The sequence below is a fragment of the Ambystoma mexicanum genome, chromosome 3q, assembly GCF_040938575.1.
Source record: "Ambystoma mexicanum isolate Mex_15411 chromosome 3q, UKY_AmexF1_1, whole genome shotgun sequence".
In the NCBI taxonomy this organism is placed as follows: domain Eukaryota; kingdom Metazoa; phylum Chordata; class Amphibia; order Caudata; family Ambystomatidae; genus Ambystoma; species Ambystoma mexicanum.
Genome location: NC_090926.1, coordinates 484106219 through 484123753, shown reverse-complemented (window position 1 = coordinate 484123753; position 17535 = coordinate 484106219). Strand labels below are relative to the sequence as shown.

At 42.9% G+C, this 17535-nt stretch overlaps 1 protein-coding gene across 3 annotated transcripts in view; it reads right to left on the bottom strand.

Moving 5' to 3' along the window:
- Nucleotides 1-17535, bottom strand: part of GABRG2 (gamma-aminobutyric acid type A receptor subunit gamma2) — a 907137-nt gene that overhangs the window by 21250 nt on the left and 868352 nt on the right. For all 3 annotated transcript variants that reach the window (XM_069654279.1, XM_069654278.1, XM_069654277.1), the window contains exon 7: nucleotides 5629-5781. In XM_069654279.1, the coding sequence (XP_069510380.1) occupies nucleotides 5629-5781 (153 nt within the window). The remainder of the gene's footprint in view (nucleotides 1-5628; nucleotides 5782-17535) is intronic.

Sequence of the window (17535 nt, the reverse complement as noted above, 5' to 3'; positions counted from 1 at the left end):
AGCACAATATAACCAGCAACTACAGTGCCACAATACAAACATTTCATATGTACATTATTTAATAATGCGTGTAACTAACATCATGAATGATGTCCAATAATCAAGACTTTACGGTTTTATATTTTCATTTCTATGAATGATGGACGGTCTACTGTCTGGAAATAGCCACTTAACAACCGTGTGCATGTGTAATTGTGAAGAACTTGAAGGGGGTCACTCTTGAATACTTTTTTTAAAGCCCATTTATGTGTGAACAATATTATTTAGTACCAGATCTATGAAAACTGATACTTACTAGCATGAGTCAACTGGTCATACAAGTAGAGAAAAGGCTCACAAAATGTCATTATTGCAGATGTAAACTGCCTGGTGTGCACAGTTCAGCTCATAGACATAGTGTTCATGCGTGTGCATGTTCCCAGTGCAATGCTGGGTATGTTCCCCATTCAAAGAGGGATGTACCCTAGAATGTACTCCCCATGCTGCATTCTTTATGTCCCCTGAATCTGCCCTGTATAAAGTTTGGGGTTGTGGAATGTAAAAAAGTAGGCAGCTATCTGCCTTGCAATGTCCATAATAGAAACACTCATGCCCGGCATGAGTGCCTGGAATCATGTTTCACATCACCAGACCCAAAGAGGGGCAGCAAGCCAAAATTACGCTGCTCCAAAATAAAACAGCTGACAAAAAACTTAACCTGCCTCCTCAAGTCAATACCGGAAAACAGAGCCCTAACCTTCCTAAACCAACCCAACCATTTAAATTCACCTCACTATCTCCCTATGAGGTGCACAAAATCATAGCCTCCCTTGAACCTTCCAATTGCCAAGGGTATTCATGCCCAGCCACTGTCATAAAGGAAGCAAAGAGCATACTAGCTCCTTTCATCACCTCCCTAATCAATGCCTCCTTCCAGACATGCACCGTACCCACTAACCTGAAGAACTCATGGGTTTTTCCTCTTCTAAAAAAACATCTTTGGACCCTAGCATACCCACACGTTTTAGACCAATCACAATAGCCCCTTATTGCTAAAGATTATTGATAAAGCAGCCTATAATCAGATACAAAACTATTTAGAGACCAATAGGCTACTCTGTCAATCAGGCTTTAGGCCCCAACACGGCACAGAAACAGCCCTTATTGAGCTAAAGATCCATATTGACGAGCTGAAAGACAAAGGAAGCTCAGCCCTCCTACTCCTGTTGGATTTGTCTGCCGCCTTTGATTTGGTTGATCACAAGGTTCTGTGCAAGCATCTCTCCACAGTGGCTCACTTCTCAACACAAGCAACAGCATGGATTAACTCCTTTGTAAACAACAGGTCCATGAGAGTCTTTTCTGCGTCAGCTGCATCTGACCCCATCCCCATATCTTGCGGAGTCGCACAGGGATTGTGCGTATCACCTACTATGTATAATGCATTTGCCAAACCATTGTTTGATGACTTGGACCATCTGGGTGTCACCTCCACAAATTATGCAGATGACACCCAGATCCTCATACTGCTGACATGAGACTATGACACAGACCTAGCCCTTATAAATAGAATTTATCTCATCATTCAAGCATGGATGGCAACAGATGGCCTATGCCTAAATGATGAGAAAACTGAGCTGCTTCTCCTAGCCACCCCAAGCAATATTACCTAACTGGGCGATCAGTACCGCTCTTTCAATATCGATGGAAACAATATCAAGGTTGCCAATGAGGTCAAAGTACTGGGCTTCTACCTAGACTCCTCCTTGAATTTACGTAAACAGGTCAGCGCAACAGCCTCTGCAACAGTTTAAACTTGCAAGCTCATTCATGCCTGCAAGCCCTTCCTTTCCACAAAAAGTTGTGTCACTTTGGCCAGAGCCCTAGTATTATCCAAAATCGACTATTGTGATTTACTGTACCTAGGAGCCAATAAACTCATTATTAAGAAACTCCTGTTCTTGCAGAACAATAATCTCAGAACTGCCCTAGAGCCTTCCTCGTAGACAACACATCTCCTCAACGAGATGGGACAACAATTGACTCTCTATTAAGGAAAGAATTCAACTTAAAACAGCATTGCTAACTCATAAATGCCTTAACAACTCAGGCCCTCAGTATCTTATTGATACATTCTCCAGAAATCACTCTGCCAGACCTACTAGATCATCTAACTCAGGATTTCTTGAAGTACCGAGATTCAAACTAAAAAAAGCAGGCAGCAGTAGTTTCCCAATCATGGCCGCCTAACTCTGGAACTCACTACCCACCACACTAAGATCTGACCAATCCTTCCATAAATTCAGGAAAGATATGAAAAACTGGATTATCACTAATGATACACCTTACTAATCCCTATTAGCCTTCCCCTACCTCAGCTATGTACAGTAAATCCGATCAAGTTACATTGACCGCTAGTACTCACTTTGACTATGCCCGCCTTATTTGTATATACCCCCTGATGTAAATAACATGAATAACTTTTACCTGTACATTTCTGTATTTTTTTCTTGTACTGTCTACTGTATATTTTCTGTATGTATATTTGGTGTGTGTAACTATGAAACGGCATATCCTTGTGATGCACCCAGATACACCTGGGTGTGGTGCGCTCTATAAATAAACAAACAAACAAAATCGCCATTACAGGACGCAAGCTACTTAAGCCCTGAACTCGGGGCTCTGCAGCCACATGCGTGGAGAGTAAGATCCCACCGTGCATGGAAACAATCCCCATCTAAACGCTGGCACCCATAATACACTCACATATGCACTGGAGATCGGGCTGCGCAGAGCAGGCACACTCAGCCTGGCCCCTCTGCTTACACAGGTCTCAGTTATGGATAAGGGGACTTGCCTGCAGAGCCTGCTGTAAGGGAACAATGAGCCGACTGCTTATTGCATCAAGCATCCAGCTTGCACGGTTTACTAATTCCCTGCTTTATTTTTATTGAATTGCCTTTTTTTAGCCCAGTCAGCACCACCAATTAAGGTGACAGAAATGCACTTTGCAAAAACAATGCAAGCATACAAATGTAAAACCACAAAACAGTTAAAATGCAGAACCTGAATAGTGCAACAAAACATACATTTGTGTCAGTAATCCCGCATGAAACAATTCTGCAGTTCAGTCAGACTAGGCATTTCGCTTATGGGTGCCACACCTCTGAAATTAGGTAGTAAACTCATTGGGCACAGTATTTTGGCAGTCTTTGAGGGACGGGCACAGCTCCCTTGAGTTTATTATTATTATTTTTTTTTAACCATAACATTTAACATGAGTTTGGCTGAGATGGTTTCTGAATGCCTAGTAAAGGGATAACGTGCAAAGTTCTAAGATTGCTCCACCATTTGTTAAGTCAAAATTTGTACTGGTCAAACAGACAGAAAGCTGTGAAAGTAGAACAAGGTCATCAGCAGAAATTGCACAATTGGAGAAGTGAGTCACTACCCTGGCGTGGTCTGAAATCTTTGGCCCTTCAGATGTTTTGGGCCATTACTCCCAGGATCCCTACCATTAACGGTGCTGGATAGGGCTGATGGAAGTTGTAGTACAAAACATTTGGAGAGCCAAATGTTGCAGACCCCTGGCAGAGTGGTTCAGTGCAGCATTTGGCACAGTACAAAACAACACAACTATCTAGATGCATATATGTAGACCTCTGTTTGAGAGAATGGCTGTTAGCCCCTAAGCACTCAATGATAAGAGCTTGGTTTGACCCTTGTAGATAACTCAGCTGCAATATTAAGTCTATAGATAACGTATGCAGATACCAAACAGAATGGGTGAACAGACTGCATACTAATAATGGGAATGCATGCTAACCCTCATCCATTCATGGTTGCAAATACATGGACAAAGCAACATTATGTGTTGTAGTTACCTCTCTATACACATGATTGCGGTTTCCTGAAGTATTAATGGACGCATTTTCCAAAGATTCCTCAAATTAACTTCAAATCATCCTTTTTAATTTATAATCGTCAACACACCTACATTCTGATAACTTTCCAAAAGGAGTCAGATGTTTGAACTATTCATTGGCTCATGGAGAAAACGCCTTTCTGTAGATCAAAACATGCTCCCGTTCCATGCCTTTTGGTGCAGTAACCCTGGTTTAGGGCAGTGACGGTGTTTTCAATGAAACTGTTGGAGCTACATGTCTATACAGTGACATGCAGCAGATCACACCGTGCGGTCCGTTGAGTGAACAAGGAATATAATTGTTCTAATATTTTTCGGCTAATTTTCTCACCCTCTAATCAGATCCATTTTCAATCCTGTAAAACAGTGGTGGAGTTGTCAAGATTAGCACCCGTGAGAACGACTCCAGCCAACCGGGAAGGGTTTGGGGGGGCACAGGGGAAGGGGGGGGGGGCAGGAACGTGGGCTGTATCTCGTAACACGAGCCTATTTTCCATGCCAGTCTTTTGGGCCTTTCCTGTGGCCCGTCATTTTTCTCAGGCTGCACTGCAGGCCCTAACTGCCCCCCTCTACTTCTTCCCTACTGCTAGCCCCCTTAATGTCCACTCACCCCTACCACACAACACTTACTACCCGTTTGTTTTCATCACTCTTAGGACTTTTCACAACATTCTACCTGCCCACATGCAAGCCGTTTAAGAAAGTAAAGAAACACCTTCTCTTTATTTGTTCAGGCCTCACTGTTTCTGAGGGAATTCGGCAAGTGCTATGCACACAGCCAATTCTCGCTTAGAAACAAACAGTATTAACACCCCCAGAGGCGCCTGCTTCATCAGGGTCTCCCAAGACACAGGCTGATGGCTGATGGGCTGTTACCGGCCAAGTCTACCCCTCATTTGAACTTAACTCTACAATATATTGGGGGGTTTGCAGTTCCTCTGCAGATAATGCAGTGGCAACATTCCAAAGCATCTCCTTTGTGTCTAGTTGTTTTAAACAGAACATTGTAACATCATTGTGTGTAATGTTCTAATAGAAACAATGCCCCCTTCTCATGCCATTAAAGGTGGTAGAGCCCTCATGCCAAGACAAAAGGCCCGAAAACTCACTGCACAATATGAATGATCACAGGGAGATGGGGGACATGATTTTTACCCATACATTTTGGAATTGGAAAGAAGTACTTGAGATAAAAGTCTGGCGATCATGGCTTTCATTGAATTTTGTGATATTTGCTTCAATCAGGTTATGCTCCTTTTCTAACTATATTGGCCCTCATTACAAGTCAGGCGGTGGACCATGGTGCTATTAATACCATTGTCCATGCCGGATTCCGCCATGGTGGATGGGGGAATTACCGCCCCATTCCAAGGTGCCCCCATAGGGCATAATGGGGATGGGGAAGGCGCTAATTACGGCACCGTAAATTACGGTGCCGTAATTAGCACCAAGGTCGCTTAGCGCCTTGGACTTTAACGCCTGCAAAAAGCAGGCGTTAAAGTGTGAATCAGGCGTTAAGGGTTAACGGCGCCGACGGCGCCGTTAAACCCTTAACGCCTGACTTGTAATGAGGACCATTGTGTCATCTGCGAGAGGATATGATTTGGCTCGCTGTGTGCGTGTTATACATTATTCAAAATTCAAAATTCAAATACAAAATATAAAAAACAAGGAAGTCTGGGACTGAGAAACAGAGAGTATTGGTGTTCATAAAACTATCTTACCCAGTGATGTTCTGGCAGGAACGGAATCCTTGTTGATCCAGAAGGACACCCAAGAAAGGACAACAATAAGGGTGCAGGGAATGTATGTCTGAATGGTGAAGTAGCCCATCCTCCTGCTCAGGTCAAAGAGAACTGCCATCACCACATAATCCCCTGGGGACAATACATATATAGTTAATGCATGATTGCACAAGGATTGTAAGCAGTCACATAATAAAGGACCATTCTATTTTGGTTTCTAAACAATAGCAACATTTCTTTTGTCTGTTTTTTCAGAATGATAATATATCTTTATACCAGGTGAATGGGTGTTATTCAGTAGAAGGCACTGGCCAGTTACGAGTTGATGATAGAACAGTGTTTCTCTGTAACCTGCCATCCACAGCACTCACACTATTTACAGGCTAGAGTGAGACAAAGGCCGTAAACAGGATCTGCTTCTTCGTGGGCAGTCCAAGGCAAAGCTCGGGCTATCGCCCTACAAGGGTGCAGAGAGATGCAGCAAACAACAAATACAATGCTAATCCTGTAACTTTTCTTGTGCTCAATGTCCATACACAAATAATTGATTTTCTACTGATCTTCTGTCCAGTGGTTTCGACTGATTGCACCTGATCATGCATGTATGGTGTGCATGCTAGTCGATACACTTCTTTTTAGTTGCTTGCAATGTATTCCTATTTCATTTTCCATAGACATTCCATATAGATTCTGATTTCCAGCACTCACCAACCACATCATGAAATCAGACATAATATCACAACGCAAAGTATTAATAGGCAACATATCTAACTTACAAATGGAAGGCGGCAGGAAGAGGGAAATTCAACATGAGTCAGAATTCAGAGTTGTAGATTTAAAGTGAGACAGATACCATAATGCGGGGACAGGTAGACAGAAACTGAGGGGTAGGGTGACCGAACGCAGAACAAAAGCATTAAGTCCAGACCGAGCAACGAGTAGACCACATGGAGGAACACTGGAAAGGGTCTAGGGGTGGGACCGGTAAGACACTTATTTTGGACTAAGCTTAGATGCGAAACCAGGGTTTGCACATCTTCTGTATCTTTTGAAGGAATTTTCCAGTGTAGGTACACGAGGAGTTTGTGCCATGCTAAGAGCCAATCGTGCATGCCCTCCATTCTAGTTTTCTCTCAAATTCAGGGCCAGGCGAAAGACTGCAGGCTGCGGATGGGGATGTGTTTCAAAGCAAACCAGATGAGATTTGTGGGACCAGTGCTGTAGAGATGTGTTAAGGGGCTTTGAGAGGAGCTTCCTTTTGATGAGCAGAGCTTTCACAGCAGGAGTATTGGAGACCCAAAGTTTAAGGGAGAAGATTATCCAAGCTGCTATGTTTTGGAGCAGCTGCTGAACGTTCTGATATTGTGCATTATCTAGAAAGTGGTCTAGGACTGTGTGCACCAGGCTATACCAATGGAAACTAAAATTGCTGTCACTTTGTATATTCTTGTATATTCTATTGTATATTGTTATCATAGTTCCTTGCAATCACTTGTACATTTTGTAAATTCTCGCACCTATCATCTTGTACAATACTGTATCTCACTTTGTACCTTGTAATTACTTTTCTGCAACTATGTACCTAAGAAAAGCGCCCAGATACCCCTGGGTCTGGCGTGGTATAAGCAAATAAAACAAACAAACACGCTGGCAATTGGGAAACATGTTTACTGTATAAATTAGCTAGATCATTTATCATGAAGCAAAAACTCACTGTACTCTGCCACAAAACTCACTTGCACTGTGATTCCGTACAGTGAGCATGTGCTGCTGCGATGAAATATGTGCTCAAGGTCATAAGTTTGGCTGATCGAGGTATAGTGCTCTAGTGGTCGTGAAGCATTTTTCCAAATTGTGACCTGTTCCGTTTGACTAGAACTGGGTAATGGTGTAAATGATTGCCACCTGGCAAGGATGTAAAAGCCCTGCGTATTTGAATTGTTATGGATTATTACAATCATGCATGTATTTCTATCTTCAAAAGGGTGGTCCTTTAAACAGACACCTCTTTCACAAAGCTCCATACCAGCATACTGACACATGTGCACTCAAAGTCATTTAAAATCACCTCTATTCCAAAACTACATAATTATGAGAGCTAATATCCTGGTTGGTAAAGCCACATCTGTTCTGCATTATAAATGTGTCAACACTGTTAGCCTGGCTGGCCATGGTCGGGCTGTGTGTATTCTCCCTAGTCTATCTCTGCTGCACCAAACATGACCAAAGTGAGTGGGGGTTGCCTCTCTTTTGATCTTTTGTGATTTTGGGAAACAACCAAGCCCATCAGAAGAAGCTGTCCTGTGAAGCAGTTATAAAAGGATACACCCTACACAAAAGGACTAACCTCAGGCCAGGGTGTTACATGCCAAAGGGTCATTGTTGCTATGGCTATGGAAGGGGGCAGGTTTACATTAGGCATAGAGTGCTCAGCAAAGTTAGTGAAGGATACCACCATCTCTCTGTATCTCTCTTTTCTACCACACTTCCTTTTGCACAAACCACCCTGCTTATGATCAAAGAAGGCAAGGAACACTTGTCACAAGGACAGGGTTTTGACCCCTTTAAATCAGGCTTTCCTGTGTGATTCTTCCTGTAAAGGAGGGGGTCTCCCCCACCTTCTTAAATTCACTTCTGTACCACCCAGGACTCAAGGAAAGATTGATTTGGACTTCTTTTGGGAGAGTTAATCTTTCCAGAGCCCTCGGCCAGTGAGGTGAAGATTAAGTACTCCAAGACAGAGTCAAGATCCCCAACCACTCCCAGGGCACATTGGAACCTGAATCTCTTCTGCCTACACCTGTATCTAGGACATAACTGAAGGTAAAGGACCCCTGAAGGTCTGTGATAGCCTCCCACTTGTTCGGAGACCAATACCACAACATATTTTCTCCCTAAGCCCTGGGAGAGCCTGACCAGCCAGGATCCATGTGCTGTGCCATCAAACGACTTCTAGTAATCTTCAAACCAGGCTTGACAGCCCTCGAACCAAACTGGATGTACCAGTGCTGCTTTTGACGCACAATATTCAAACTGTTGCTAGCACCGCTAACCTCTTGTTGCCACTTTGTATCAAGCTGAGCTTGTGACCTGTTTGACTTGAACCAACGACTCATCACCAGACCTTGACTTTAACCACTGGAAGCATTGTGCCACGCATCTACTCAAACCAGTGGTTATCAATGACTCCAATTGGCCTGACATCAAATCGCCACTTAGTCCAAATGAACATTGGACCATCATGGTGACAGCTTCGAACCATCACCAGACCTTGGGCCTCATTACGAGTCTGGTGGTAACCGAGGCGGTAAAACCACCTGGTTACCGCCAGACTCGTATTACCATTCCGCCTCCGTGATTCCCGGAATTACCGGGGCATTACAACCCCGGTTTCTCGGGAATCACGGAGGCGGAATGGTGTTAATCCCCATTCCCATTGAGTCTTATCGGACTCAATGGGAATGGGGATCATGGAAACACCGGCAGCATCTCGTAATGCTGCCGGTGTTTCCTCGTCCGCCTGCAGGCGGGTGGTGTTAAACCTGCCAGTCAAACCTGGCGGGAACATCACCTCCCGCCTGCAGGAGTCAGGATCAGGCGGTCCGGAAACATCGGTGGCGGCGGGTTTACTGCCACCGTTATTTCCAGACCGACTAATTTGTAATGAGGCACCTTGACTCTAAGTGCTGGAGAGTCACTTGTTAACCATAAACAGCAGTTACCATCTCAAACAGGGTCTCTCTTCGAACCGACCCTGGTGATTACTTCAAACTGCATTTCTTGAAGGACACATTCAAACTGTTCCGTTTCAGAGCTAGTGCTTTGAAGTGCTTCAACCCCTGCTCACCACTTATATCTACACAACTCGCCAAACCTGAACATGTTTGAATCCACTTGCACAATGATAAGAAGCCAGGTTTGACACCATGGACTCAACACTAACTGAATAAGATACTGCCAAAAGGACCATGTACCCTGGTCCACTTGAGACTGGTTAATCCCCTTTCTGTACCTGTTTCACCAAGAGGCTTATCCTTTTGAACATAGTGATACATTATGGAATGTTTTCCTCCAAGCTAAATATTCAGAGAGCGTGCATCTCTCAAATTCTAAATTTCTCTTTCTTTCCTTTAAAGGGGTTCCGTTTTTTGTGTGCTTTTGATAGTTGAGCATACAAATAATTTGTGTAATAACAATTATATATTTAAATAGAACCTTGATGAGACATGATTTTATTTTGGAACTGTTGTGCTGTTTGGGTTACTCTGGATGACATTCACGCACCTTCTAAGAACACTGCTTTTCCTCGACTCATCCTTGTACTCCTGCGGAGCAAATGTCATTTTGACACAGATCGGCAAACATTTGTCCAGGTACGTCAGTTTCATACCTGAAAAACTGGGAATGATTATTCATCAGCTCAATATGGAAAATTATTTCTAAAAATTTAAATATTCACAACCTTCATTCTGTGAAGAGTGCGAGTGCTTATGTGTGTTTATAGTTGCAGTGTCAGCTGTAATAGCCTGTTCGACATTTACTTCCCAAGTCGATAATCTGTGCATGGGTGTATGACACAGTATCGATTTATCCCTCTGACCTTAAAATAAATAAATAAATAAATAAATAAATAAATAAATAAATAAATAAATAAGTCTGTTGTGTGTCTCGAATTTATGTTTTATACATGTTTATTTTCTGGGCCCAATCTCTTGGAAAATACAGAGACACCAAGAGGTGGAACTTAAATCAAAATGGATGAATTTATTTCACAGTTTAACTGCAGCCTTGATGTGATGTTGACAGGAAGCTTGGCTTTGAAAGCACAATAAAATGTTAATCACTGCCGGGACGGAAGCTCTATGTTCTGGTCCTGCTCTTGATGGGAGCGCATTCTTTATATTCTCAGCTCAGACATCAGCACCAGCATCAGGTTAATGGGCCAAGCTGTATTTATGATGGACGGTTGCAAGGCACAAACAGCAAGCAAATGCAGGATCATATTACTGCTTTTAAAAGTTAATTGATCGCCGCAGTGAAGGTCTAATTAAACTGACCCTTTCCATTTATTGGCAAATTGCTCATTCCTGTGCATGCATTGGTTCACACTGAGCAAAAGGCACGTTAATTGCATGCAGTAATTTAAAGTATGGTCCTACTATGCGGACTGCATTGCTTTACTGCTGTGTTTTCAGACTTGCATTGCAATCATACAAATAGGCAGAGAGGATTTTACAGTAATTGCATAGCAGCCTGGGCTTTGTGTGCAGATCACGAATGAAGGCCAGTGAGTGCGTTCCAGCCCTGGAAAACAGGAACCCACACAGAGATCATTTTCAGAGCAGGTTGTTGACGGCTTCAACTGAGCCAACCGAGCTCATGATTCTGTTTACATTTAGTGGCAAATGTAGGAATCCATGGTTTTAGCAAGAGTGATTGCAAATTAGTTTCACATCTTCAGTGCTACACTGTTTAGAGTGCTGGAAGATGTCCATGAAAAAATACAACCCGTGTGTTTTACAGTAAGGCATTCATTCTGTTCCTACGCGCATTGAAGTTCAGTTCAGCACATTCTGCTATGAACATCTACTGTAGCCTTCTCCTTTCTTCAAATCCCACTAGGTCACGTTCTACCAGTGTGGTGGCAACACAACTCACATTTTGTCTGGTATGTGGTCCTTAAACGATTGAGGTTCACCCCTCATTCAAGAAAGAGGGACGTGGGAGGACAGAAGGGGTTGTGGGTGGTGGGGCAGCTGCCAAGATGGTTGCTTAGATTGAGTGCTCCTCAGTAGAATGTGGGGACAAAAGAAAGCACTCATTACATTTAAAAATGAACAACACCTTGTTATAACACAGCAGCGTTGGCAGAGAGAGGAATACGCACTCACCAGACCCGTGGTATAAGCAGAGGGCTGGATCGTCTTTGAGATGTGTGCAGGGTACGAGACGGGGGTGCGAGCCGGCTCAGGGACTGCAGGCGATGCAGGAGATAAGAGTCGCACCCACTCGTAGCATTGGGAGAGGAGCGAAAAGATTACTGCATGCAAATTAAAGTAAGCACTCGTCTACTGGAGTGAGGAAACAAATCTCTCTCATATGACAAAGGAAAATTACTCCGGAGGCTTGTTTAGAATCAAAGATACAGACCTGCAACTGTGGGGGCCATCTTGACAGGTCTAGTACCTGATAGGTACATTCAAATTAGATTTTATTGGATGGCGCAGCTTTCTTTATTTTTCCCTCTGGAAATGTTGGTTTACCACTAATAAAATATGTCAGTTTGTAAAACGAATATTGCCCTCAGCTACTGATGTTCTCAAGAGCTACACTACAAAATATTTTAAATTATAAACCAATTAGACGAAAGGGGGCACCCTAATAAACCTTTACTCTGTGTCTGTTGGTCAACATCACAAAATGATTACTTCATCCACGATACACAGAAAGGGAGCAATACAAGATGAGGGTATTACAAATGACAACAGAAACCCTTAAACCTCCAATGGCCAATCGCTTTTGTTGCAACTGCTAAACCCAATGGAGACACTACAAACAACAATGGGCCTCATTACACGGTAGGCGGTAAGGGTTTTCCGGTACCGGTAAGGGCACCGGTACCAGTAAACCCTTACCGCCTTACTACGAGGTCCTTTTGCGGGACCCGACCTTAACGGCTGGTTTTACCAGCCGTTAAGGAACAGGCCCGCAAAGGGACCTTGGTGCTAATTACGTTACTGCAATTTGCGGTACCGTAATTACCTCTTTCCCCATTCCCATTGAGCCCTATGTGGGCAAAAATGGGAATGGGGAAGTGCCTTGGTGAATAGGGAATTACCGCCCCCGCTCACCTTAGAGTAGGGCAGTAATTCCGCCATCCACCAAGGCGGGCACGGTAAAATACTGGCGGCAACCATGGCGCTAATAGCGCCATGGTTACCGCCTACCGTTTAATGAGGCCCAATGAATTCTTTTGATAATCATACTTTGGCACTCACTCTGATCTGCAAATCCTGAATGATGGCTTGAAATCACAAAGCAGGTGACTATCAACAGTTGAAAACCGAATTACAATGGCAGAAGACAGAATTGAGGGCTTGGATCACTTACAATTCAACGTGATGGAACATGCAATTGCCAAGACAGAGTTAGAGGATCATGATAAGAGATACAATATCTGCCTTTTTGGAGTGACCCTGCAACGTTTTTCGAGTGCTTGCTACTGGCACTAATATGACTAACCTTTGAGCCAATAAAGGGTTTATAGATAGTAACTGAAGAATGTGTTAAACCCAGAGAAACCCAGACCATTCATTATCTGCCTGGTATAAAGACATGCAACAAATATTGCTGCACGGCAAAAAGCATTATCCTTTTTTTTTGTGTCAAGGGCACAAGATTTATTTATCTGTTGATTTTTCCAAAGCCACAATGGATAAAAGGAAAATAAAAAAATCAGCCTACATCCTTCACTTCAAAATCTGCCTTTAAATCTGGTTGGATTGTTGGAGCTGGCAAGAAAGACAGTGACCAAAGGCTAAAAGACTACTGGGCACTGAGAAAAATATGTGTAGCATCCGTCTTAGAACAGTGAGAGTAATAGGACATGGGCACATAAAACCCTATTAAGGATCTGCAGTATCGAGACGATGGGCAATCTCCAAAACCAATAGATGATCCATGGGGACGCTTCAGAGACAAAGAGCAGAGTAAAGATCGAGGTAATAGACTTCTGCAATGTCCTACTCCTCCCTTCTCAGTGGATGATGTAGATTACGAAAGAGAAAAATCCAGGTCCCTGTTGAAATCAAAGGTTTGGTGAAATTGTAAATAATAATGGCAACCAGTTATAGGATATTGACCAATTATTAACAATCCATAATGCTTTTGGACATTGGATGTAGACATGTTTTACGCTCATCTCTTTGCATATGTCATTCTAGACTAGTTCCGCTCTGCACTGAGTTGCTGGATTGTGTCATGATTGAAGAAAGCCTGAGTTTTGATTTTGGTAAATAAGGTAAGGATACCAACCTGAGTACAGAACTAGGTTAAAGTAACATACATCATCTTTTTTATTTTGTTTGCAAATTGTGGTATTAGAGCAAAATGGTGATTTCTTCACTCCTGCACTCTCATATTAAGGCAGAACTTGCAAAACCAAAAGCTCCCTAATACTAAACCAATTATTAGGTTCCATTTAAACAGGGCACATTCAAAAAAGCTCAGGGACTAATAAGAGAACACGAATCTCTCATATTTACTAATTGGTCTTAAAGGTTTTTCATTTAATGCTAATGCCTTAGAAATGTTACTAAGGGAAAAAGGTTGTACAATATCTGAATGCTTAAAGGTCTGAAACTAGTGCAAGAGTCCCATTTTATGGAAATCAAAGCAAAAGCTGAGCGGGAGAGGGAATGAGAATGACCAGCATGTTGGTTGGAGAGGAAACATTGAGCTATATTACAGACCAGTGGCAGATGACGAATGCTTTAATTGTACGGACAGACATGTTTCCCCACAAATATTCTCGAACAACTGAGCATTTTGAGGGAACCTGAACCAACCAACAGTGGTTCTGGGGGCTCTCTTGACAAGAGAATTTTTAAAAATAATGACTTAAAATGGTACATTTTACAGTACAAATTCTGTGAAATATTTAGTAAAATGCCACACCATTTGCAATTAGTTTTGTAGGCTAACATATGAAAACATACCATGCATGCAAGACACCAAAAGTGCCCAGACACTTTTTCAAGATATTGTTACCAGCAATATATGTACGCATGAAAAAAAAACAAAAAAAAACACATGTTCCTCCTTGCTGTGCCAATACAAACAGGTCAAGGCAGGCTGCATACTATATACTGTAATTTTCGTGTAAGGACATACTCCTGTTCACTTTGCCAGTATTAATAGGCTGCCAGACCACAGTAATAAACTATGTCCACAGTGGGTCTACTAATGTAGGCCATATGACCATGTAAGTCAACTCATGATGTTGGCTTTAAAATGGATGCCAATAAAAAGAAAAGCATGCTACAGAAATGAGATATAACCAGACCGGCTGACCAATTTAGCCTACTCTAACTGACTAATACAATATCATATTTGACTTTGTTTTGATGCCCTGTAATATATATCATGCCACCGTAAGAAAATATAACCAGATTGGCTGCATCAATGTAGGCCAGTCTAGAAACCTAGTAGTATCTCATGTTTTCTAAACTCTTGATGCTGGGTAAAACAATATGTCCAGATTGACTGCTCTAATTTAGGACAGTTTAGTCACCTAAAGCATTCCATATATGAAATATCCTTGATGCCCAGTAAAACATTATTGTCACATTAAGAACACATGTTGAGATGGGATGAAACAATGTAGGCAAATCTACTAATTGATCATGCATTTATGCACGCATACACACATGCACATTTTCTTTTTCTTACCGGCAGCCTTGATGCATAATCTGCTCCACCTCAGGCTCCCTGAAAAGCTTTCCAGCTCTCACACATCACAAACAGGAATCAGGAATCAGGAAGAGCGTATTGGTTCCGGCACACATGCAGGAAGCAGCTGCAGCTGTATGCCATAGGCACTCTACGTGTGTGGTAATCAACGGAGCACTCTCTGTATACATTCAGGTCCTCAATATACCAGCTTGAATCCCTAACATGCCATGCAAAGGAAGCCTGTTTCACTTTGACAGATTAAGCGAGCCCAGGAGTTCTCCCTGGTCTGGCTTGACTAGTTCATAGTTGGTTGCTGGTTGTCACCCCATCATCCATTATTCATGAGTCACCCCTGTTTCTGACCTGGGTCAACAAAACGAGCAGATTGGTGCAGCCAAGAGGAGAAAGATGGTTGATAAGAGCAAACGGAAAGTATTTAGCAAGCCCATTGGTCAGTATCATAGCAGGACAGATTTCAGAAGAACATGGAGGAGAAAAACAATGAGCTGGGAGAAAGGAAGTTTGTAGGAATGCTTATAAAAATCACAACAGAGAAAGGGAGAGGAAATGAACGTGGAGGCGAAACGTGCACAGAGCAGGACGAGAGTGGAGCACAACAAACAAATGTGATAAAGGGGCAATTTATTAGTTTAGGTTACAGTCAATAAAGTGCAGGAATAATCATCCAAAGGGCGCTGGCATGTGACTGCTTCTCACAACCTTAAAAGGGCAGAAGAGAGAGAGCAAAACTGCTGATTATGGGAATTCCAGTCAGCAGTCAATATAGAGGTGGGTCAGGCATCAGGGGGGAAGAGTGCATGGAGTGGAACTGCCTTGGGACATGGTAGACTCATCAGTAATATAGAAGTGATTGGGCGTATATCAAGTAACATCCTCTTGTTAGAATCGGTGTAGAGGAGTGGGACGATTAACTAGGACAGAGCATAGAATATAAATAGTTGGACGATTAACTAGGACAGAAGAGAGAATAATGAAAGTCTCTCGATGTTCAGTGGAAATGGGCATTTCGGGTTAGGCATATCCCCAAATTCTGCCATCCTGCCAATGAATAGAGATCCTTCATAGGCTGCTGGATATTGGCGTGTTGGGTTGGAGGGCAGGGTGGGGGGGCAGAACTGGTAAACGGGGTGAACATTGGGAGTGGGACTTTTTTTGAGTAGGGATTCTGACTGGTGGTGTTTCTCATGTGTAAGGAAACGTCAGGTGTTGACACTCTTTCATCGTGTAATTTTAAAGCCAACTTTATGAGTATTTCTCCCTTCACACTTCAGGCATATGCAACAATAACAGGTGTTGATGCCGTGGAGGCCTCCCTAGCCTTGAAGCGCTCTGTTGGCATGCTGTCAAATATATATATATTAATATTTCAAGGTGACCGTAAACAAAGCGTTCTGGTTGCATTACCATTAATCTTCCCAGTATTAAAATGCTGAAGGCTTTATTTTTGTATTGATTTTGATGTAATATATATGCTATGGTCGGCCTTAGCCTTTCATCACTGGCAGCTCCCACACTGCGTCCTGGGACAGATGTCACACTGTGCGAGGCGGTCAGATTGATGGGCGCCGGCTTGGAAATGATGGAGCTAAGGCTGTCCAATCAAAGGACATACACAGCCACCCTGAGGACAAGGAACATAAATATTTGCTTAGCAAACAAGAGTCGGGTTCGCTCATAAATTGTGTAAACAAATTAGAAAATTAAGGAAAACACGTTACAAATATCTGTATGTTGCATGCAAACTCGTTTTTTTAATATCGTAGCTGGACCCAGACTCTTAAGGGCATATAGTACCGGCCCCTCTTGAAAAAATAGATGATTTTTATTGGTGAATTCCTACTAGACGCATTCCACTCACAGGCCATTGCAGGGAGGGGTCACAAATAAAACTGCTCACTGACTCTCCCATCATTGCTTGACATGGCGATAATAATGTACTTGGTAGGTGAGAAATTCCCAGGGGCAGATTATATTATTTCAAATCAATAGAGAACTTGAAATACGGCTGGAGGAACTTTACTGAAAGTAAACAAACAAGAATGTGCGGCACAAAGAGCCAAACGTTCTGCTCCCCACACATTGCCACGGGGCATTTTTTGAGCTAAGCACCAACCCCCCCCTCCCTCCACCTCCGAAAACGACCCCTGAGCTTTACCCTTTCTCATCACACTTCCCCATGACACTCACACCCCCTCCCTTATACCGAAGAATCATGTCTCTTTGTTTTCCTGTTTGTAGCACAGGGGAGTACTGGATACATAGCAAATAATGTTAACAGGTCCCCAGGCCCCAGCAGGCAGAGAGGCATGTCATAGTGCCCCCACCCAGGGCTTTACAGGAGCCTGCCTTCCATAATTGGGCCCTCTTGTTTACGTATATGTTACCTCAACCTTCCATATATAAATCTCCGGG